Below are 25166 nucleotides of genomic sequence, written 5' to 3'. Positions count from 1 at the left end.
GGCTGACTGGCTGTTGCTGCAGATACTCCTCTCACAAACCAGGAGAGACTGGGTTCTCACAAGGCAACAGAGTTACTTGGTGTTATCCTCAGGCTACGGTACATGTTGACGGCAGCACTGGAGATGGGGGTGAACTAATAAGGACTGAATTCTTTCTTTAATTACCGTTTCATTGTCTGCACTTGCCCTTGCTCCTCTCTGCTTTTCCAACTTGAAGCTAAAGCTAGGCGCTCTGTAAAAGGTGCTATTGTCCCCAGCATCTTGCCTCACTGATGCATTTGCAGTTTGTGGATAGCCTGATAGTCTTTGTAGTTTGATGCTCTTCATTACCTGTGCAAACTGGGTACTGTGCATTTTAGTTTTCCTTTTTGCCTCACTGGGGACAATATAGTTGGTACTGTTTTCTTTTTTGTTGTTTTTTCCCCACCCAAATTCTTCTTTCACTCTCACCCTGCATCCACCGTGTCGAGATTTGTTCACATCACAGGTTAACTATGATTTTAACGAAAAGCATTTCCTGAACCTCTATCGATTATTGCTATTCTGAATTCTTTTCGCCATAATCATGTCTTAAAACTCTGACATTCTGGCAGTACTAAAGATTGGGAAGTTAAGGAAGAGCCACTGGAAAACAGAAGAGAGAGGGGGAAAAAAACCCTTGTGGAGGTCCTTGGGGCATCCTAGGTGTACAGGCTGCTTCCTATAAGGACCTGTGCGTGAACCGAAGACTGAATTATAAACTGGCCTCGGTCAGTTCTTCACTGGCCGGATTCGGAGTCTGGAAAACCTCAGAATGAGGCTGAATCACCAACGGCGGACCAAAAGAATAATGGGAGTAGCAGAGATATTTTGTAAGCCTCCCAAGTGGCCAATTCAAACAAATGTAGGCCCGTGTAAGAACAGATGAAAATGTTGGCAAAATGCTCATCAGCTCAACAAGAAAAGCTGTTAATCAGTAGGGAGTAAAGCGGTCCACTTAGCAAGGAATCAGCAAGCTCTTATGTAGCATCTTTACACAACTCCACACGTGCGCTGCCCAAGCACGGCAGGAAGACTTTCCACAGAGTATCATCTGAGCCGTGGGTCTGGCAGACATAAACCAGCCATTTTGTTTATCCCTTAAAGAACGACTATTACATTTACTGGAACGCTTGAGACACTGGGACAAAATTAAATACACTCACTTTTTCTGTATTTTCATAGTAATTTCTACCCATGATTCCTTTTGTCAACAAGAGGCGTGAATATATTTATATCTGAGTGTAGCTGGTGGCTGCCTCAACAGATCCCTCGGGAAGAAAAAGGCATGTTTCTCTTATAGTATAGCTTTAAAAATTTCTACTTTGAAGACACATCGTGCTTCACTATATACGTGCACACTCAAAAAACGACTCACGGGCTATATATATATATATATATATATATATATATATATATATATATATATATATATATATATATATATATATATATATATATATATATATATATATATATAAATAAACCAGCTAACCACAGACTGCACATGCATGCACAAATCCTCCACTCAAAGGATACAGGGGGGGAAATGTGACTCATCGGACATGAGAAATTTTAATTGGCTGCCAACAGCTGGATGTGTGTCTGCAGCCTATCTCACTGCCTGCACATTCGCCGCTTCTCACGTCCAGTTAATAAGCAGCACAAAAGGGCTGGCTTTACGGAGACGCGAGGCTGCCGGAAAAGCTGGACACCAGGTGTACAATCTTTTGAATTAACAATGTCTTGGCTACTTCCTCTCTAAACTGAAGAACACAACTTGTCCTGAAAATTTATTTATCAGAAGAGAACACCCGTTTCAAAAGGCTCCAACGAATCTTAACTGTTTATTTACTGAACTGAAAACGGTTCCATCTCACAGTGCCTCGGTCAATGAAATGATAAAAATGTATTTTAAGACATCCCTTGTGTAGTAGAGTTTATCTTTTAGAGTCATGTTTTGTTAGTGTGATTTACCCGTGGGGGTTTCTCAAATGTGTTGAGAAATGTGAATCTCGTAAGAAATAACAACTAAAAGCCTAGTTGCATATCATATACAGAACACACTGTTCTCCATGCTTTACTATTTAACGTATATCGTATATATTACTTTTTCAACTTACAACTCTACATAATTAGGGAGAGAAACCTCTAATGGGTAGCATATATGATAGCTACTCAGCCCAAATGATGTCCTTTATGGAGTGCAAATTATTGTGGGGGTATCTCTTTTTGTATTACTTTTGTGTAACTCACCTTTTCCAAAAAAGCTACGCAGACAATAGAGTTCTTATAGGAGTGCTGTCTAGTGTGTGGCTCAATCAGTTTTTTTATGCTTTTACTGAGAGGGTGCAGGGGAGGTCAGTCAAAGGCTTCCCACCTGGGTCACTGATGGCCAGCCAAGCTAAGTCAGGAGGAGACCGTTTCAAGTTACCTACCAAACCTACCAAGACAAGGCTGTCCATCTAAACTCACAGGCCGAACAAGGAGAGCGCTGATCAGAAATGCAGCCAAGAGGCCCATGGTGACATGGCTGCAGAGATCTACAGCTCAGGTGGGGGAATCTGTCCATAGGACAACTATTAGTCGTGCACTGCACAAAGTTGGCCTTTATGGAAGAGTGGCAAGAAGAAAGCCATTGTTAACAGAAAACCATAAGAAGTCCCGTTTGCAGTTTGCCACAAGCCATGTGGGGGGCACAGCAAACATGTGGAAGAAGGTGCTCTGGTCAGATGAGACCAAAATGGAACTTTTTGGCCAAAATGCAAAACGCTATGTGTGGCGGAAAAACTAACACTGCTCATCACTCTGAACACACCATCCCCACTGTCAAATATGGTGGTGGCAGCATCATGCTCTGGGGGTGCTTCTCTTCAGCAGGGACAAGGAAGCTGGTCAGAGTTGATGGGAAGATGGATGGAGCCAAATACAGGGCAATCTTGGAAGAAAACCTCTTGGAGTCTGCAAAAGACGTGAGACTGGGGCGGAGGTTCACCTTCCAGCAGGACAACGACCCTAAACATAAAGCCAGGGCAACAATGGGATGGTTTAAACAAAACATATCCATGTGTTAGAATGGCCCAGTCAAAGTCCAGATCTAAATCCACTCGAGAATCTGTGGCAAGATCTGAAAACTGCTGTTCACAAATGCTGTCCATCTAATCTGACTGAGCTGGAGCTGTTTTGCAAAGAAGAATGGGCAAAGATTTCAGTCTGTAGATGTGCAAAGCTAGTAGACACATACCCTAAAAGACTGGCAGCTGTAATTGCAGCAAAAGGTGGTTCTACAAAGTATTGACTCAGGGGGCTGAATAATTACGCACATCCCACTTTTCAGTTATTTATTTGTAAAAAATGTTTGGAATCATGTATAATTTTCATTCCACTTCTCACGTGTACACAACTTTGTATTTGTCTTTCACGTGGAATTACAATAAAATTGATTCATGTTTGTGGCTGTAATGTGACAAAATGTGGAAAAGTTCAAGGGGGCCGAATACTTTTGCAAGCCACTGTATGTATAAAACCAAGCACCTATCCATGGAGTTTGCCTTTAAAAATAATAATGAAAGAATAGGATATTCTAAAATTGTCATTGAATTTGAGCATAGTGCTGTAACAGCAACAGCATAATGCTGTCAGTTGGTCAAATTTCTTTCCTCCAAGATATTTCACGATTGACTGCAAGTTATATTACTGCAAAGTGGAAGCATTTAGGAACCACAGCAGGGTTGTAGAGTGCACAAATGTCTTCGATGCTCTACCGACTCAATAACTACACAGTTTCAAACCTCCTCAGTATTAACATCAGCACAGAAACTGTGCACCAGCAGCTTCATAGGACATGTTTCCATGGCTAAGTAGCTACTGTAGGTGTCATATATAGGCCCACTACTTTTGTCCATATAGTGCATTTCTGGGATTTAAACTCACATAGACAAAACAGGTTTTTAACCAATGTGACTTTCTTTAAAAAAAAATTTGGAGTCAACAACAAATGGACTGATCAAAGATTCAGCATCAAAGAGCCATTTATAGATATTATACTTAAACTAGTTCTGCATGGGTGGGTTGCAGTGTGACGAAACTTAGATGGTTGTGTGGATTGCAGCTCTGCTGATTCTCAGGCATTTAAACTCCTGCCAGCCCAGAGCAGCTGCACAGCGCCCAGTTTTTAGGGCACCACTTGTGAGGGGTTACTGAGGACACTCAGGGCACTGTACTACTGCCTGCTGTCACTGCCACAACAGTGAAAGCTTTCAACTGTGGGGTGTGTTTCTTTTTGTGCATTTTATAACATAAATAAGCAACAAAGTGTATGAAACTTTGAAGATTTCTATCTATAGTGTCACTCTGCTTTGTAGTATTGTCTCAAGACTGCTGAAGTTAGTTGATTTTTCATAAAACATAGTTTTAAGAAAGCTGAAAATTTCATTATTCTGTATATAATGCTAATTATTTTCCACATAAGCTCTTTTACACATTTGCTTGGTGAGTAAAAAAAGTCACTGGTTTGCATCCAAATTCCCTCTGAGGTTGGTATCAGGAAATCTGCCAAATCAAACATGCAGAACTACCAGCTGTGGTGACCCCTTGTGGTAAAGCAGATGCTGAAAGTAACTTTAGCTTAATTTTAATGCTAAAGATACTTTGCCTTTAAAAGTTGATTGAAAGCTAAAGGCTTTAAAATAAAGCTAAGTAATCTTTTGTAATATCAAAAGATCATTTGTTCCGTTAGCGCACTAATGAGTCGGCTAATTGTTTCAGCTCTAGCCAGTCCAATGAAATGTAAAGCATTTTAAATATATGCACAAAAGGCAGACAAACACAGCTTTAATTTAAATGCTAAAATCTATCTGTTAACACGTCTCCCATTCCAAATGAAAATAATGGCAGACATGTCTACCTCTGGATAACCAAAGGTCATCTCAGCATTGTGCCTTTGGCTCCTTTTATGCTTGAAATGAACAAGCCGTAGCATTTGGATGTCTCCGCAGCGTTGCATCTGCCACCTTTTATTTGTGATGGCAGGTGTTGCGTAAGCTACTTCCATTTGTTTTAGTTGTGAATAATGTACATCTGGCTATTTGCTTGCTTGTTTCTGATTAATTAAAAGATAAAATAAAAGCCGTTAATGCGTATTCCTGTGCATTAGTCTGGGTGATAATAATCGTGATTTCCACTGAAATTAATTCTGTGCCTTCGCTGAAATTTGATAATAGCCTGATTAAAAGGCTGTTTCACTGCTCATCCAGCAGAAGAGGCTTGAAAAAGAGACTTGCAACAGTGACTTTACTGCCAAATATGAAAGAAGGAACAGGCCCTGTGTGTGTGTGTGTGTGTGTGTGTGTGTGTGTGTGTGTGTGTGTGTGTGTTTGGGGAAATTGGTTTATGGGTTTGACAGATGTTTAAGGAATATTGGGTTGGAGGAAATGACAAGCAGAGATGTTGTTGACAAGCTCGAGGTGGCAGGCTTGGCATCAGGCCTGTTAAGCAGCACATAAACACACTATTCAATTTCATGGCAGTTGTTTTAATGGGGCACAAATTACAACAACAACAAAAAAGGAAAAAAAGAAAAATGAAAGAAAGATTGCATGGACTTGAGAAGCCCCCTTGAACAAACTGTAACCGACTGCGGCTCACTCCGAGTATTTCCGTGCCAACACAATGCTGCAGTCTCTGCCATCAGTTCAAATTGACTCCCTATTAAATTACTACCCTCCTACCACAGTTTCTTCCTGCCTTTTAAATGCTGGTTATAAGATATGCTTGGCAGCAGGCGCAGCCTGGTGCTTGCTGATGAAGGTGTATCTTTCAGCAGAGGAGCATGAAACTTGGATAATAAACATGCGAAATTAAACAGCTGGTGACAAACAAAGATGGTTTGTGATGTATTCAAGGACCATTGCAAAAGGCAGCAATCCGAGTGTCAAGAGGATGCATGATTATGAGTCGTGTCTCACTGCAAGGATCCTTAAGGTTTGACTTGACAGACATGCCTTTTTGTCTCTTCATAACATCAGACCCTCCCCAGCTGGTCTCCTGGTGGTTTAGTCTACAGGCGCTTTGCCCTTGGTGAGCAGGAAAGAATCTTTCTAGGCCACAATTCTCCAAACTGTCTTGTGTCATGCTCCTTCCTGTATTTAAAAGTAAATAAGGATGGAATACCCACTGGAAAGAAAGCTCCCTTCTCAAAGCCCGCCCAAATTAAATATTTTATTTTAGTGAGTGCCATAGCCTGTGTAAGGCTGAGGCAACATAAACTAGCAGTCGCGTCTTTCCAGCGGTAGAAGGGATCCTGTTTATCAGGAACCAAAGAAAACCACACTGCCCAGATGAACGTTGCCCAACTTTGTACCACAATAAACAAAGATCCAGTAGGAAGACGGTTCCTCTGACCAGCAGTATTTATGGCAAATGACCATCTAAATGAATAACAGATGTCAAAGTATTCAGCTTGAAACTCAAACGATATGATTCTTCAAATCTGATTATTTCCTGTTATTCAACAACTTTAATCATTACAGCTTTCATTTAACTGGCATTCTTTGTGCAGGACTGTGGACTGTGTTTTACATCTATTGCTCCACTATTATATATAATGCATTTATTCACTTACTTACAAAAAACAAGTGGCACCAAAATAAATGTTTGTGGTACTTTTTTTCAGTTTGCTCTGTTTGTGCTGTGTGCATGCATCTCTGTTACCTTGCAAACGGTTTCGATATCCCAGGGTAGGATGGTCTGTAGATCAATGACCTCGCAGGATACTCCCAGTTTTTCTTGAGCCATGGACGCCACCTCCTTCAGCACATGAATCTAAACAGGAAATGAAAAAGACTTTTCAGTCTGCCTTAAATTTGGTAACACTAAGTCTTACACTTAAAATAATGTGACAATAAAAAGGCATATTTTTATATTATCTCCAGATGCTGAAAACACTGTTGGTTTCTGAATGGAAAAACAAAAGCTTGTTCCTTTCCCACCACAATTCGGAATGTTTAGGAACTTGTTTACCGCTCTTTTGACCCATCCCAACTAAAAGCCAGCGCTTGACTAATAGTTTGTAACTTAACATTCATATTCACATCTTTGTAAGTGCTACTATGCTGGTTTACAGGTAGTAAAAATGCAATTTCATAATAATGACAATAATTTAAGAATTGCCTTTTATTTTACTTTCAGCTAAACCAATATTGCACCCGATTCAGAACAGACTAACAAAAAGAAAGCTGAATGTGAAAAGTCACAAGAAAAAGAAAAATAGGCGTAGAAATCGTCCTGCCTCATCAATTCATCACTGTAGTGTCTGGGTTCACTGAGTCTGTGTTTACTGGCAGCCATTTTTTCCCCCGATTGCTTCCAAACAAGAATTGCTGTGATAAATCTGAATGATCGCAACTACAATAGTTGTCAGCAGATGTGCCAGTTTGAAAAAATAAAAACAAAAACACAACTTCAACTGCTGTTTAGAGAAAGGAGAATCATGTTTTCCTCTACTTTACTAGATCCTCTTTCCTCCCTATCCACCCTTCAGTATTAATAGTTAGACAGTTTCCTTCAGCACTGTCCGACCCTCCCCCTGCCACGCTTGAAAGTACATGATGCCCTGGATAAGCCTGTTAAAGTGGCTGGGTACAATCGAAGTCAGGGATGACTCCTGTTGAGTTACAGGCATCTTTATATCAAGCTGAGGAACATAAAATCTCACATGTGAAAAGAAAAAGGCCACAATGGAAAGTGTGCAGCAGACATGTAGTGTTAATAGAGAATCATCGACAGCCTTGATGTCGTGGAGAAGTCTGGGCAGATATGGTCTCTCAGGCTGCCTGCTGAGAGACCTTGCTGGGACACAAAGGGGGGCTAGGGAGAGACTTAGAGTTAATCCACTGCTACCCTCCCCGGGTTTAAATGTCATTTAGTGAAAATGAAACTTGGACCCTCCTATATTCCTGTGGCCATGGAAAATGAGTCAAAGATAGACTATAACATTGAAACTGCTCGGGTAACCTGCTGAGAGTGTGTCAATGATGAGTGTGATTGCCTACCTGCGTTCCCCAGGCAACCAGAGTGACATCACTTCCTTCCTGTAGGACCTCAGCCTGTGAGAGTGGGATGGTGTAAGGGTCCTCGGGAACCTGCTCCACTGAGAAAAAACAAAACATACACATTCAAAACCTCTACAAAATGTAAAATGAGCAACAACAACAAAAAAAACATTAATTCATCATTTCACTATGAAGTCTGAGATTTTTAGCTAAAATACTCCAACTCGAACTAAGCGTGCCTCTAAATGACAGACCAGATGACAAACTGATCAAATAACAGACCTTCAAAAACAAAACAAAAAAAAGATCCCTGCTCTTGAACATTTTATCTGGCTCACTTCAAATGCTTCTTTAGGCTTTTTCCAGAACCTCATCTCTCACCACAGCCAGTGTGCTTTTATCAGCACAATCTAATGCATGAGCTAATGAGATCCTCTGCCAGCTATGGGCTTGTAACTCTGATTAATCTTGACAACAACACATTGGGATGGGGTATCAATCAGAAAAGGGGCCACAAACGGAATATCAGCCCAAAAGAGGGAGCCTCGCAGCCAGGCCCTCTTTGAACTCAAGTCCAAGACAAAGTGCATGTAAGTATATGGTTTGAATAAAAGCTATTAAAGTCGTGGAAAACATTAGCACAGTCATGGAATTTATTATAACGCAAAAACTTATCATAAACTCAGAACTGCCATCACTTTCAAACAAGCGGCTTATTAGCAGTATTTATACTGCACAGATGCAAACATTGAACCTCTAAATGTAGCATTTACTGTCTTTGAATCTCATTCACCATCTTGGTTTTGGCTCCAAAGTTTGCACAGCGTACAGGATCTTAAAGTGTGAGTGGATCTTGGAGAACGTGAACTACTAAAAAGCGTTCCTCAAAGGCAACACAAAAAGTTAAAATTGCAATTAGGCGGAGTAATTGTGCTCTAAGGAGATGCTGAGTTTGAGACCTTTCTGGAAACCTTGAACGGCTTCCATGATCCTTTAGAGCCTACGAGTTGTTAAAGGAAAGAAAGGCTGCCCATCCCAACGACTTTGATGAATTATGTGCGACTCTCCTGTTTAGGCTTCCAGACGAGACAGAAAATTGGCCAATTGAGTGGAAAAATAGCCTTTTTCAGAAAGTTAAACCTGAATTATGAAAACTGGGTTACGGTTTAACAAGTGGAATCTTAGGTCCTTGCAAACCAGTATAACCTCAATGGGGCAAATGAGTGGTTTTTGTCCTATTGGAAGCAAAAAATTAGAGGCCCCAGCAATCAAAAAACATGACTTCATAATCGAGCAGAGATCATTAGAGGCATGTTGCACGAGAAGCTGGTTTGCTCTGCTCCTGTAGGAAATGAAAATAACCCTGCACATGCTACAGCTAAAATACCCCTCAGTGTGAAGCCGACAATGGATTTGTCACAATGTAACATGAGGCGGTTTGATGTGTCAGTCACAACGGCGGCCTTACTAGGTCACTCCCAGTGCAACACCCCAGAGTTTTTCCTGCATGTTTAACCCTAACTCTGGGATGCAATAACCAGGCATCTCAATGTGAATGTAAAAAAAAAGGTCTGATTTGCTATGTGCAGCTTGATACACTGTCTACACTCCTGCACGATGAATTCCAAATACCCACATGCACTATGGCTTCATGTGTAATGGCCTAGGCATGTCTGAAAACAGCTGTAAATAATATTAAAGTAAAGGCCACTTTACTTTAAGATCACTTTGACAGCAGCAATGTCCTGCATTCAGGACAGAGAAGGGGTAGAAAACTATTAGCTAAAACTATGGTGCATGCAATGATGGTAGGGCTGGGCGATATGACCCAAAATTCATATCTCGATATTTTTTTAGCTGGATGGCGATATAAGATATATATCTCGATATTTTTTTAAAGCCATAAAGTAAGAACAAAAAGAGAGTTCTTAGTCAAATCTGTGTCCCAGATGTCACACAGGCACTTCTATTAACATACAGCATAGACGTACATGAAAAAAAAAAATACTCAAAAATAAATTATGAGCATTTATTAAATAATAATGCTCCATAAATAAAAGAAAACTATGTTGTTTTTGTGCATAACAAAGAGCTCACAATTGTGCATACTGTTCCCAACTTCTACTGCGTGACTGACAGCCTGGAGTTTGAAATCCGCTTCGTAACCATGTCTCTTAACAGGTGCCATTTATGGTCCTTATACACACACAATACGGTAATATTACGTTGAAGCACAGTACGTATTACTACGCGAGGCTCCTCGGTACCCGTAATGCTCCGACAATCCATCAAGCGGTGCAGCTCCGTAGCTTGCCAAAGTCGTACTAAAACATTTTTTGACAGATTGCTGAGCGCCGTGTACCACATTAAATCGGTTCGCGGTCATCAATCACAACCAGAATTCATACAAAAGGCGCGCTGTCAACTTTTGAGAAAATGAAAGGATTTTAAGCCGTGCATGGCGTTAGCGTGGTTAGCTCGTTAGCACGTTGACGCCGTCCAGCCCCACGCACAGGGCGATGCACAGTAACTCGTTAACGGAGATTTGCCGTGTCCATCTTGTGGCTGCAGGTGAAGCGATGGGGGAGTTGTGTTCAGTTAAGGAGAGAGGCGAGGTCGAGTAACGTTGCGTAAAGACAAAAGTGGACGAAAGAGGGGCAAACTTGTGGCCCCACAACTATAATTATAACGTAACATAGACTATATCGATATAAAGGCTATTGCCACATCTTATATCGCGTATAAAAACATATGGATATTTTTTTTAAAAACTCGATATATCGCCCAGCCCTAAATGATGGTACAGCTGATTTTTAAGTGCCTCTTACATGCAGATGATAAAGGATTCAGGAAGTTTATTCATGCAGGCCCATATGACAGAGAATATGCATGTTCTTTTTGTTTTCATATTATAATTTATATTTAATTGTGTTGTGGTTTCCAGTGTTTTGTGTTGTTTCACTTTAAATTTGTAAAAGGAAAAAGCTGAAAATTTAAATAGTTAAGTTGAAATGTGAATAGTTGATTTTTTGTATTATATGATTTATTTATTACATTTTATGTGGAGTGAATAAATAAAAGTATATTTACGATGGCCCCTACAGACAAAGCACATACAAACTTCAAATCACGTACGAACTCTGAAGCACGTACAAACTCCAAAACACGTAAAAACACGTACAAACTCCGAAGCACGTACAAACTCCAAAACACGTACAAAAGACAACAGAAGTGCTAGCCAGCAAGTACCAACGACCGGATTTGGTGTGTGGTAATAACAGGTAAATTTTTATTTTTTATTTTTAATTATTTGACTAGATACGAATGCTTGTGTATAAATACACAAACAATACACATATGCTTTCATGCTTTCAATTGTGTAATTTAAGTGATCTAGGTAGCTCTATTTTGGAAGTTCAGTTCATGCTAGAAATGTGTTTTGGAGTTTGTATGTGCTTTTTGGAATTTGTACGTGTTTTGTCTCTAGGGGCCACCGCATATATTTATTTATATATAAACATATATAAATAAAACCGCAAATTTTTTTTACATTGGTAATTCCTTTTGTGCATAATTTTATATTATTGTTAATAATAAATTAATTAAAGCAACAAAACAACCTGAAGAGCCGGTTCGGAGCCAAAACAGCCGGCTCTTTTTAGTGAGCCGAACCGAAAGAGCCGGTTCTCTAAAAAGAGCCGGAAATCCCATCACTACAGTCCAATAACCAATGATAGGCGATATTATTCGCACAGGCGCAGACTTTTTGATGGGCGGAGCAATGTGATTATGCTTGGACTGATTTGCGCATTTAGAATTTATACGTTTTGTTTGGAGGGAATATTTTACCTTCTTTTCTTGTTTGTTTCAGTATTAAAATAGCTACTATTTGGATTATTAATTTATTTATTTATTTGAGATGTGCCAAATCGCACAAAGACTTAACTTTATATCTGAAATTTTTTTAAATGTTGGCTGGAAGAGACATTTTGATTTTTAACTTACTTTTTGTTTAATTTTGTATTTGTTGTTTGGTCGAATGTATAAGACAGATAAACACTGGACAGGCCTTTAAACATGGGTATAATGGAAAAAAGAAGCCAGTTTCTCTTTGTTTTCTGCCCCACCCATTATGGGTTTTTTTATATTTAAACAAAATGGGGTGGGGGTTTTTTTTTGGGGGGGGGGGGGGGGGGGGAGCTACTGTCTTTGTTTCTGTTATGAGTTTGAGTAAATGAATGGCTTCATTTGGGCACAGTCTGAGGAGGGTCCATTTGCTCGCAGTTGGAAGAGGGTGCCCTTAACACAACGCTTCTCTTAGCTTCAACCAACATTATTAGCAAAATTACTCATGGGCACATAAATAAATAAATCGCTCTTGTAAAAATGATCTGCGGAAGGCTCGGCAATATCTCTCTTTTTCCATACACTATCTCACCGATCTACTATTTCGTCAATCCCACAAGAGGCAGACAGCATCAACAGTGAAATAATGCAAACAAAAACACCTGCCTTCTTCCTGGCTACAGTTATTGATGATAACTGATTTTATTAACTACATAAATCTGAAACATGACACATGTATTACACTCTTATATCCCTTATCAGTCATTTGTCAGTAAGTAGCTATAGCTCTGAGGTATTAAAGCCATCAATAATGATGAAAGTAAGCTTGAATCTGCTTTTATACATTTTGTTTTGTGCATTTCGTATAAAATCAAGGATAAACATAAATTAAGAAACAGAGTTTACTAGGGCAAAAGATTTCAAGTCCACCACAACTCTGTATTTTACTTTAAGGGCATAATCATGTTGTAAGTTCTTATCATTTGTTCTCCTTAGATTAACTGATTATTTTAAATTGTCTGTATGTTTGAATAAACGTGTTAGTTGTTATCTTTCAGTCTGTGTTAACTCTGTGATGGACTAGCGACCTGTCCAGGGTGTATCCTGCTTTATTTTCTGTAATAGCTGGGACGAGCTTCAGCTCCCCATGACCCTGAACTGGATAAGCAGTTACAAATAGACAGACTGATAATCTATCTCATGGTCATAATAGGCCACTGACTTTGTAATAAAAAACTGCACTGCTTTAAAGAAAATGTATGTATACTTTTAAACACAACTTAAACTAGTAACAGTAAATCCTAATTTATGAAAAATTGACATGCCACCACAGCTGACGCTCAGACAACAATCAGCTCTATCACAAGTGGACAAGGCCAATAAAACTGCCCATACAAGCACATTGTTGAAATAAATCACGTTATTGAAGATCTAGTAACTAATTCACCCCCTTTTTTTCCTTGAAGAGAAAGAGTGCAGTTTCAACAGTATGTTTCAGTTTTTCCACATTCACTCGGTTTACGCTCATTACAAAGAAACACTGCTGTCGTAACTCAACGACATGACTCCTTACTTCAGTGTGGTATGGCAGCTGTGGGTGATGTCTTTGTCATTAAGAAGGCTGTGAGACTAACAATAATTCTGGTCTGTACGTCGAATGAAACAAACCCTTTAGACAACCAGTGAGCCATTCAATTTCTCCCACCGCCACACTTAACAAAGCCATCAAGCCCCAACTGGACTCTTCGGCAGGCTGGTTCTGCACTAGTTGGTATCGGTGGTTCTACACCACTCTGCTGAGATGCTTTGTATACTCTAAACAGTGATGACTGAGCTCAGCAGATTTTATGAGAGAATATTATGAGAGAAAACTTTAGAACTGATTGAGTTTATACATGGACAGAGAAACGAAAGAAATATATTGGCCATTGTGTTAGCCTAATAACGAAGCTAAATAAAATGATAGTCCATTAAATATTCCATTTTAAAATCGTGTAGGAAATCCTTGTCCAAATTGTGTATGTGTGATTGCTACCATATGGACCAATCACAACTGTTGTGGTCTGCGTTACCGCCTCATGAACTTACATTTTTGGAGAAGTACATGTCAGGCTGTGTAAGCAAACATAGATCAAATAGAATGGAAGCTATTAAAATGCCTTATCTGTGTTGCGACAGCCGTTTTTACTAATGCCCTTCGTTACAGTATGAACTACTCAGAAGAAGAAAAAAGCATACCTTTTTTAATAATATGACCTGATTCATGTCAAAGCAGAAAACACTTAAAAAAAATAAAAACATTTTCTTAAAGTCTGTCGGTACAAGTCAAGTCTTTAAAAATTCATCTGTCTTAATTCTTGGAAATCAAATGACCAACATGTGGACGAGGCAGTGCTGTTTTACAGCAGCTTTCAACAACTGTTAACAGTTTATTATGGTATTGCTGGTAATGCTGGACACTGTTTACCCCGGCAGTGTTCCCAAGGCCACGCTGGCCTTGGGGCTTTTTCATGCTACCCCTAAACACTGCACCCAAGGAGCGGAGGGGGGAGCGAGTTCAGCTCGCCACTGTCAACACTTCACAGACCATTTAGACGGCCTGCTTCACACTTGTGGCCCAGCTGATCTCAGTCACATTGTTTGTAGTCAGGCACATTGTTTGTTTGTCTAGCTTCGCACCTCTAAAGAGGGAGAACATTTGCTTTTCATAAAGAATCCAAGCAGAAGGTTGAGGGGGGAAAAAAAAAAAAAAAGCTGAGAGGACAACTGAACAAACATCAACAAAGCTTCAGTCGTGTGTTGATTTTACAGTAACATTTACACACAAACCAGCTTACCTGCTGCTCTGTACAGAATCTTCGGCTCAAAGAAAATGCATGGGTTCTTGTCAGCAATGCAGGAGAGGAGCAGCCCTTTGGCCTGAATTGGACTACGAGGTATTACAACCTGAGAAATAAATGACATCTGTTAGGCCAAAGAATATAATGAACTGACCTTAATGTTCCCTATTAAACAGAATGGAATATTTAAACGTTTAAATCGGTTTCACATTTCGACTGTAGAGAATATCATCATATAGTCCAACATGCTTTAAACTGATACCCAACTATACAAACTTAAACGCATACAAAAAGTGGTTTCAAATGAATTGCGGTGTTTTGCCCATTCTCTAATCGAGAATTGTAAGGTTCCAGATGTTTTATACTAAAAGATCCAATTGTCTCACTTTTATTTCAGGCGTGCTGCTTTAGCCTGCCTACTGACGCCCTGTATCGACAAGCCACTTTGCAACTCACCTACTCCTCTTTTTCATTCTGGATCTGATTTAATCAGTATCACATCTGCTGATATTGACATCTGCTTTGTTTTGTTTTGGGTTGGGTCTTGCTGTTCTTGCTGCCTCTGGCTCACAGGCAAGTATGCTCAACCCACTGTATGCATTCTACACGTGTGCTTGAAAGTGTAGTTGCATCCCACAACCGAGCCATGCCGCCCAATGCATGCTACTGCACACTACAGTGGTTCTGCTGTACTTAAGGCAAAATCCAGGTTTAACTGCAGCACTGTGTATTTACCAGAGCTAAATCATTTCTGTGTATTGAGACCGACCCTCAGAGGGAGGGAACCGGGCTGATTATGCACAAGGATTTATCAGTTTGTGACCTTATACTGGAAGACCCATTTATTACTCACAGGGGATGAACTGCAGCTGTAAACTTTACAGACCTCAGATGGAAGTATATGAGAAAACTCCTGGATTAAAAGTAGTTGCACTGACAGTATCACAGGACTGATGAATAATTTCATTCCTCAGGCCCTTTTCACACACACATACAGATGCTTTGTTCTCTACAAGAACACACAAGAATTTCAAGTAAACTTGTTTCCCTTTGTCATTATGGCGTGTTATAGTTTGAGGTGAAAAATGAATTTAATCCATTTTGGAATAAGGCTTTAACATGACAAAACGTGGAACAAATGCAGCATTGTGAATACTTTCCGGATCCACTGTAAGACATCCCCTTTATTCTACTCCTCCACTGTTGTAGTGATCTGTTTCTATAGTTTTTGCTTTCTTTAAATGCCCATAGCTGCCAGTCATATAATTCTGAATGGCAGAGATGCTAGCCTCAGTGATGAGCCTTGCCTCTTATGCTGCTTACTTTCATTTAGCTGACTGAAGAAGAATGAAACCCAAAAAAGTGATGTGTGCAAATGTTTTCAAGTGGAGTTAGGAGGTGGCAGAGCTGAGATGAACTAGAGGTTCTACTGAAAACTGCATCATTACCTGCATCAGATATGCCAAATTCAAACAGTTCAAAAATGGCAGCAGAAACTCAAAAACATTAGTAGAGAGGGTAAAGAAGAGGTGCAATTCAAAGCAAAAATGTGGGTGCTCTGTTCTGAGCACCATTTCTTTGGAACACCGTAACTCTTCGACTGCACTTGAGGCAGGATCACAACATTATTGTTGGTTTTCCTCAGGCCAGTTCATATCCCCCTCCATCTCAGCACTTCTAGTGTAAGTAATCTAAACTGGACAGTTTAACTTATACTGTTTTGACTGTTGTGAAAAATTTGGAAATAATTTTTAATTGCATCACCACTGATGATGGTGCAGGAAAAGTTATAAAAATAATGAAATAACTAAAAATACAAAGAGTAATGATCAGCCTATTTACAACTTCTATATGGTTTTGCTAGTAGACTTTCAAATTCTGCTTTCAGGTGAGAGATGAAATTCAGATTAAACGCCCACAAATGTCTAAAGGAAATGCATATACAGTGAAGCAGTGGACTGACCTTGAGGCCCGGGCAGTGAGCAAAGAAGGCTTCGGGACTTTGAGAGTGGTAAAGGGATCCATGGCCGACGCACCCCCACGGAGCCCGAATAGTGAGGTTGCCGCAGTCGAACATGTTCCCTGAACGGTAGCGGTACTTGGCTGCTTCGTTGACTATCTGGAAAGTGATAATAATAATTTAGATTAATGCACCAGCAAATTAGTCCAGAACATAGTCATGTAAACATAAGGGAAACTACTTTGCAAAAACATCCCAACAAAAACAGAGCACTTTCTTTGGTTTCTGTGAATAAAGACCTGGCTTCATGTGTGGAGGCATTCTCTCTGCTATTCCCCTTAAAGATATTAAAACGTCACTTAATTTTTAACGAGCGCCATCACCTCAAGTGTCTTTGGTTTCTTTTACATCTACAGTTTCAGACACTGGGCTTCCACCAAAAAGGTGTCCCAAATTTTCCCTCCCCGAAGCTCAGGTGGACTGTTAATTCGCCTTTTACTACTCTCTAAGGTCAGTTTGGACTCCATCGTGTTAAGTGAGAGCGCAGAAGGCGAGAGGGATCCCAGTCAAGGCCCGACACCAGATTTAATCTACTGTTTGTCTGCGTCACAATAGGAGGGTCTTAAAAACTGGCTCCACAATCGCATATTTTGTTTCATGTCGCCTTGACATAGCAGCGAGACTCGCATTTATCTTGTGGAGGGCAAGAATACACAGGATGACACTGGTGTCAACATATATGCATGGTTAAACAGCAGCACTGCCCAACGTGCTGCTAAGTGTGTTAACGTCACATTAATCTTCTGTAGCAAAGCTTTGAAGCAGGGGGTTGTTTAAAGGGCTTCTTTTGTTCTGCTGATGTTTCTGTACAAGGCTGTAGAAATATTAAATAACAGACATTCAAGGTCTGCTGCAAGAAATATGCAGAACAAAGGAGATAGAAGCTAAATATGAAAAGCAACGAGTAAAAGGTTCATTTTTCCCCCATTCTGTCTGTCTTTGCTTGAAGCTTCTAAAGATATTGAGTGAGAGACGTATGCGAGGATGCTGACTGTCAATCACAACAACAGTTACTTCGAGGTGTTTTATATTGTAAAGTAAAGTAAAACAAAGAAAGTAAAGTAAGTAAGGTACTCTATTTGATTTATATGAATTCTTTAAGTTAAGATGAGGCCTCGTTATCCAAGACCTTACATGTGATGAGAAGGACTTTAAATTATGTTCTGGATTCAGAGCTAATGAAGGGAAGTTAATATGGGAGAAATATGGGTGCCACTAGGAACACTGAGAATACCACTAGGAATGCAAATGCAAACGCAAACATGATCACATCCAAGACTTTTAGGCGTCAATTTGAAGATTCAGCAACACTTTGTCTGTGACAACAGCAGAGCTGAGACCTGCAAAAGGTAAACACAGCATGTACCCGTACCACAAGAAGGTATATCAACTGCTTATCTGTAAACAGCCTTCTAATTTCAAATTTTAGCTGCCAAGATAGATAAAAATTTAAACCTCACATCAAATTCAGCACATGGATATTTACCCATTAACAGGTTTTCTAACCTGAACAAGTTACAGGCTTGATTCAGAGACCTCCTGTAACCCAGGTTTCTCTTGTGTTACAAGGATTTAAAAAAAAAAAAAAAAGAAAAAAAAAGCGCTTCTTCAGGATCTATTGTACATCCAAACTACTATACAGAACATCTGAACACCAGAAAACAGATCAAGCAAGCAGGTACTTGTTTCTGTTACTCTACATCACGGGTGTCAAACATAAGGCACGGGGGCCAGAATCGGTCTGGTAAAGACTCCAATCCGGCCCACTGGATGGCTTGGGAAATTGTGAAGAAGTGCATAGTTTTTCAACTTTTTGATATTGAAGTTTCACAGCTTTTCCGACAGATAAAGAGCTCCTCACTGCCATTCATACTAAATACTAATTAAGTTATAAATTAACAATTAAGATTCTTTATTTGTCCTTGTAGAAAGATTTAATGACATTTGTTGGTGGATTAATGTAGTTAAAAAAAAAAAAAAAACAGTAATAAAAACAACTACAAAAAAGTCATTAAAAAAAACACCTATATGCAAACAACAGGAATACATATACAAACATTGTCTTGACTGTTATGGCAGTAAATAAAATACAGAAAACTTATTTTGGTTACTTACAGAATTGCAAACAATCCAATACTGTACATGGAAATGACAGAAAAGTTCTTATTTTCCACCATCTACTCTAAAAAAGGTCTAATTTCTATATAATCTATATATTTATTTATTTACAGTGGGTCCATTTTTCATGATTTAGCAAAAACTTTTTTAATTTAAATGTAAACTCTTTTTTTCACACTACAGACTGCATGCAGGCCACAATGTAAAATGAATGTGAGATTTCTGCTCAGCATCACAGACATCACTTACACTTTTTAAAAATTCATGCTAAGCCAAAAACAACTCAGGCTTCAGACTGTAACCATTGGAATGGGTTTAAAATTATTTTGGTAGCAGTCTGAAAATTTCATGTGCTTTTTTCCCCCAGTACGTACGAAATCACGAGAGCTTAAAAAATACTGAAAAAAAAAAAAAAAAAAAATACAGCAGACTTTTAAAAAACAGACAGTTCCTTCATGGACATGTTGATATTTCTGGACCTGTACGAATACTCACATTACTTTGTCACAGAGCAAGGCAGCGCCATACCTGGTCAAAAGCAGGAAAGATGTAGTCAGCAAACTGGATCTCAGCGATGGCTGTGGCACCAGCGACAGCTACACCAATGCCAAATCCCACAATCCCCTGCTCACAAAGAGGAGTGTTGAAGACTCGGTCCTTACCTGGTGACAAGAAAAAATTAGGAAGGTAACACACACACACACACACACACAGAAAAAAAATAAGTTCTCACTGAGCTTTTAAGGTTTCAGGATTGCTGGATAATGCATTGATTCAGAGAAATTTCTGAGACTTTTCACAGCTGACTGAGGAGATCCCAGAGAAACCCACCGTTACAATGCCATGTGGTCCTAAAATAAATGAACTGAGAAGCTGATGACTTCTCCTGAGCTGTAACTAACCAAACCTGCAACAAACACACAACCCCCATGGAGTAAAAACAGGAAAGAAAAAAAAAATACTATTTTGCAATCTCCACCCTATAATCTGAGAAAGAACCGCAAGAGTGTTGCACTAAATTTGGGCTGAGAATGTTATTTTTTGCTCTCATCTTTGTGTATTTGCCAGCCCAGTGCTTTTTCTGTTTCTCTGGGAAGTGTGCTTCTCAGCAGCGAAACTCTGCCCTTATGTGCCCTCTGGACTCACAAAGTTCAATTAGCAACCGCGGCACCACAACCAAACCCCCACCCCCACCCCTCGGAGGAACACACAATTAAGTGATCAAAATTTAGTGCCTCGCTGCTCAGACTGAGGCCGACCTCAAAAATGAAAAAAAAAAAAAAAGCAGCCTCATGTGAAAGTGACAGTAAATAACGTGTGTGAGCTTCTGTGTCATCAAAGCAATCAGTAGTAAGTAATAACACAAAAAAGCCTCCACACACACACACAAACACACATCAAGTGATGCCAAAATAACTCTGTTGTGTTGCTGTTTGTGCTTCGTGAGTCTAGAATGCAATTTTAAATAGACGACATGGAACTTTTATAGTCAGCTGTCTGACACCCACACTGCATTCAGTGCAACGGGCTAAACGGGAGTGAGAGGAGAGCTAGTGCGCTGTAGCTCTCACAGCAATCAAGCACAGGCAGCCAGAGGTGGAAGGAGTGATCACTGAGGTGAATGCATCGGTCTCGTAAAAAGCCATTCATATGGAGTCCGCCCTGCATTACCCCTCTGTTGTGTGTAATGGCAGCGGGGCAGAGGTGTGTGCCATCCTTTTCAGTACAGAGAGGAATAAAAACAGCTTTGCTCTCGTCACTGTACACAAGGATGAGATGGAAAATAATGATCCCTTTCCAAAAGGTCAACACTTCTGACGTCAATGAAAACAAAAAGGCAGCGCCCGCTACTGTAGGGTGCGTTTGAGACTTCTCGCCATTTCCAGGCTGCATACAAATATCCACCGAAAATGTAAACAAGAAAGGAAATCTATTGACATCCAATTAGCCAATCAGCCTTGTGAGAAACGAGGAAAACAATTAAATTCTGTTGCTGCACACACACAGTCAGTCTCCACGCTTGTGTTATGGAGTGGCAGAGTTTAATGGAAGACAGTGTGAGTTGCTATTTGGGTGCTGTTGCCATGTCATTAGACATTTGTGTACCCAAACAGATTTACTACTATGGTGGTCAATGATACAACCAAACCAAAGTGGTCATCTTCTTTTAAATAATACGTCATAACTGAATGACACTGTGGAGACAAAAAAAAAAAAAAAAAAAAAACTTTTTTTCCTCCTTTTTAAATGCCAAACTACATTTTTCTCCACAGGTTGAAACTGAAAAAAAAAATTAAACTTTACCATGCAGGACAGCCAAATGCAGAGCATTTCCACCAAGCTGTTTTTTTATTAATGTGCCTTTTATTCTAGAACACAAGTAAATAATTTTAATACTTGGCTTTAATGTAAATTCCATCTGTCATCAAAACCAGAAACAAATGCAAACATGCTAAGTCACGAAGCATGTGGCCTAACTGTCCACTGAAACTCGAACTGCTCCAGTGGAGTCGCAAAACGTAATGGCAGGGGGGAAAAAAAAAAAAAAAAAAAAAAAAAAAAAAAAAAAAAAAAAGAGTCAAAGGGGGCCTGCGAGGTGATTCTAACCTTCCTAAAATCAGTGCTTTAAACAAAACAGAAACGCCAAGTTTCCCACATTGCTTCAATTTATTCGCTTGAGGTTTGATTGGCACTCTTTTAATTAAGTCATGTCTTGTTCTGCGGTGGCCCACGAACAGCATCTGTGTGGAGAATTAGCTCCACCAACTGTTTCTCTGTGTGGCCAACTCTTAATAGTCATTCAACTCAAATTCAGGGAAGACATATTAATTAGTGTTGGCCTTTGAAGATTTTCTTGATATTTAATTAAAATATGTACTGCTTTTGGTTGGAAACTTGACCACAGCCTGAAAAGCACAAGAATAAAAAACAAAACAAAACAAAAAACAAGCTCAGCAGCTTCTTCAGTTTAAGACCAGGCAGACATTGCCTCATTTTAACCACGAATTAGTCACAGAACTTAGACTCTGCAGGCTCAAATTCGATTTGTCATTCAACACAGTCTGCAGGGGGCTCCCTATCTCAGTTTTCCCACAATTCAGCATTAATTAACCCTAATGAGCTGTAATAACATCAATGGGATGCGTCAAGGTTATACTCACCGTCCCTAAGAGTGGTTCCGCCGGAGGTCTCTTCTTTTTCAAGGAAGAGACCTCCGGCAGAACCAGAGGAACCTGGCTGTCTCTTTAATACAGTACTTTGAGACAGTTACTGATGTAAATTCTTGTGAATCAGATTGATCTCAATGAACGGACCTGTTCTGACCCTCGTTTTAGACAGCAATGTGCCACAAGGCATCTATGAATTATGGGTATTATAGCAGACTTATTAAGCTATTGCTCATTTTCCGTCACATACTGTATATTATGTTGCAGTGGTGTTTGTAAATATGGCCAAAATTTCAAATCAAGAGGTCAGCATCTGTGCAAGCAACCCTTGACTGCTGGAAGCTTAGGCTTAGCTCTGCTGTAAATGCTCTATTTTAGTATTTTTGTTTCCTACTCTTGGCTTTCTATGACATCAATAAGGTCCCTATCAGGTCCCTAATACGCTGAGCTGATATAAAAGCCACAGCTCATAGTCTGTCCAATATAAAGGTGAGCCGATCCTATTCAAAGTGAGGAGTCAGGTCATGACAAAAGTCCAGTGTGAGTACACTGTTACCAGAGAGGTTGCAGGATTAAAGCTGAACAGACAACAAGTGTGGAAACAAAAACAGAAAAAACCCAGTCCTCACATTGCCTGGCAGTCTGTCACAGGTTATATGGACACTTGATTAGAAATGGAACAGAGGCATCATTAACATTATTATTGACACCCGATATTTTCTGACTATTACAAGTTAAAATGTTGACTGTCAGAGCTGTAGAGCAGCAGCTGCAGCATTACACTCTTTAAGGATTTGGATCTCAATGATCAGGCAAGATTAAAATTACAATTTTCAAAACTTTAACAATATACTGTTAATGAATTCAATAGTTGTGATAAAAACGATTTTTTAACTGCTTAAACAAATATAATAGTGGATGTCACAAAACAGTATTTATGTCTGTGGAGCTCTGCATTTCAGTGCCAAAAGTTTCAGTATATCTTGTCCACTGACTGCATTATACATTACACCTGTGCTTCTCCGGCTGTCACTGAGACTGCATACAGGCCAGATCCTCTTCACCAGGATCTGTCTGAACGACCTGCAGGATTCTGAGTGTGCTATTTAAGAATATCAGAAAACTTCAGAGAAAATAATGAGCCCCAAAAACAAAACTTATAACAGTGAGCTTCATACTATATCAGCTTCCCAGAGCAGTGGGTGGTGAGATTCTCAGCAGTGTTTTGCTGCCATCTAGTGGCAAAAAAAAAAAATCACACCGACAACAGGTTACTAACATTTTTTTTCCTTTCAACTATTCAGGTGTCACTTTTGAGAGGGATTCTTAATGTCTACCGTGCATTTGAAGAACCTAAAGACAAGTCAGTCTTTGGTCACAGTGTAAGATTTAGCGGACTTTGCACTATTTCCAAGACTACAACGGGGCTCTTTTTGAGATTATTTTCCATGATGCTCGTAATTGTAATAGTCAAGGTGAAAAACCTTTAAACAATGGAAAAGAAACAGAGGGAAACAGAATGGTTACTCAATACTTCACAATGCTGACAGAGCACCCATTGTTCAGCTGCCTGAACTTCACCTTCCATGAGCCAAAACAAGCAAACGTCAATGAGGAAAAAGGCTGACTTAAGACAGCTCAAAATTATGTTCCTTACCACCAATATACCAACCAAGAACAACTTAAATTAGGAGGGAAAAATTTTTATGATTTTTTTGTGATGCCGTGCATTGGTACGCATCGCTGAAATCAGGTAAACCTCGTTTGTTTTAAGGTCAGCGTTAAAAAATAGAAAGCAGCATCTTACCATATTTGTCCCTCAGCCCCACTGTGCATCGGAACACTCCACCGAAGGCGACATCTTCCCCAAAGATGACTGCAGAGAAACAAGAGTACAATACAGTCAGCACCGTTAGTGCTCAAGTACGCAAGAGTGAAAAATACTGAAAACTCCTTAGATTAAGCCACTTTGAATGTTTTAGATTTCAATAACTTGGACAGCTTGATTCATACTTTCATGATTGTTAGGCAGCCTGGAGGTTTACAGAGTGTGTCTGCGTGCCTTTTACCTGCGGTAGGATCGCTGGCCAGAGTGTTGTCCAAGGCACTCGTAATGGACTGGAACAAGTTCATCTTCTGGGTAGGACCTTAAGGTGAAACACTTAATTTAAAAAAAATGAAGAACTTCACACATAAAAAAATACGTGTCTTAATGGTTTTACACAACTAGGCCTCAACTGAACAGGTACTGCAGGAAAAACACATCAACTGTGATTTGATTTCCTGTTTTCAATGGAGTACACACTGTGTTACAAATTAAAGAACACAAAAGAATAGCATGTTTTCAACAAGGGCAGGAAAGGAAAAAAAGCAAAGAAAAAATGATACAGCATGGTTTTACAATATTTGATTACAATATATTTTTGCAATTTATTGTATATTTTATATTACAACATTGCGATATTGTATTGACGCAGGCATGCCAAATATGGATATTTTAATAAATAAATTAAAGCACAACAAAAAAAGAGGGCTCAACTCGCTTGAAAGAAGGCAACCTTTCTGCAATCATTCTCAGACAGGTTGTCGAAGGTTTGCAAATAACTGCTGTTTAATTTATAAACGCATACAGATTGCCACCATGTTGCCATCAATCTGGATGAATATTTATCAATGAGCACAACTCGATAGGACCTGAGCCAACTGGCTACCAGCTGGTTGTATTCTGGTTATATTCCTACAGAACAGGAAGGCTGATGAGCACAAATGGAGTAGTGAAATGTGACTTTCTGTCCATACAGACAACAACAGATATGTGATTTATGAGGATTTATAGCAGTTAATTGCTGTATTTTTAAAAACATGTTCAAGAGTTGGCAACTTGACTTCACTGAATTGCAGACTGATAGTAGACTGACACCATCTTTTTTTTTCCAACAACAAAAAACAAAATAACTAAAATCTGATAACATTATTTTATTGGATAAGACAGATATTGAAAAAGTTTAACTCTGAGTACATAATTTGCAGTTGAAACAATTTGAAATTGAACTTTATGTTTTGAAATACTCAGCTTATTGCAAAATGTTAAAAATTTGGATTAAAG

At 39.5% G+C, this 25166-nt stretch overlaps 1 protein-coding gene across 1 annotated transcript in view; it reads right to left on the bottom strand.

Annotated features, from left to right (window-relative positions):
• The window catches only part of bckdhb (branched chain keto acid dehydrogenase E1 subunit beta), a 67857-nt gene that overhangs the window by 40975 nt on the left and 1716 nt on the right, over window positions 1–25166 (bottom strand). Inside the window, exons 2-8 of the mRNA XM_080896413.1 lie at window positions 24130–24207; window positions 23868–23936; window positions 19422–19555; window positions 16719–16874; window positions 14753–14861; window positions 8070–8167; window positions 6730–6840 (exon numbers count right to left, since the gene is read on the bottom strand). Of these exons, the coding sequence (XP_080752539.1) occupies window positions 6730–6840; window positions 8070–8167; window positions 14753–14861; window positions 16719–16874; window positions 19422–19555; window positions 23868–23936; window positions 24130–24207 (755 nt within the window). The remainder of the gene's footprint in view (window positions 1–6729; window positions 6841–8069; window positions 8168–14752; window positions 14862–16718; window positions 16875–19421; window positions 19556–23867; window positions 23937–24129; window positions 24208–25166) is intronic.

This window comes from Rhamphochromis sp. 'chilingali', assembly GCF_963969265.1.
Source record: "Rhamphochromis sp. 'chilingali' genome assembly, chromosome: 11".
Lineage (NCBI taxonomy): Eukaryota > Metazoa > Chordata > Actinopteri > Cichliformes > Cichlidae > Rhamphochromis > Rhamphochromis sp. 'chilingali'.
The sequence above is the reverse complement of the archived record's forward strand: the minus strand, read 5'-3'. Positions and strand labels throughout refer to the sequence as shown.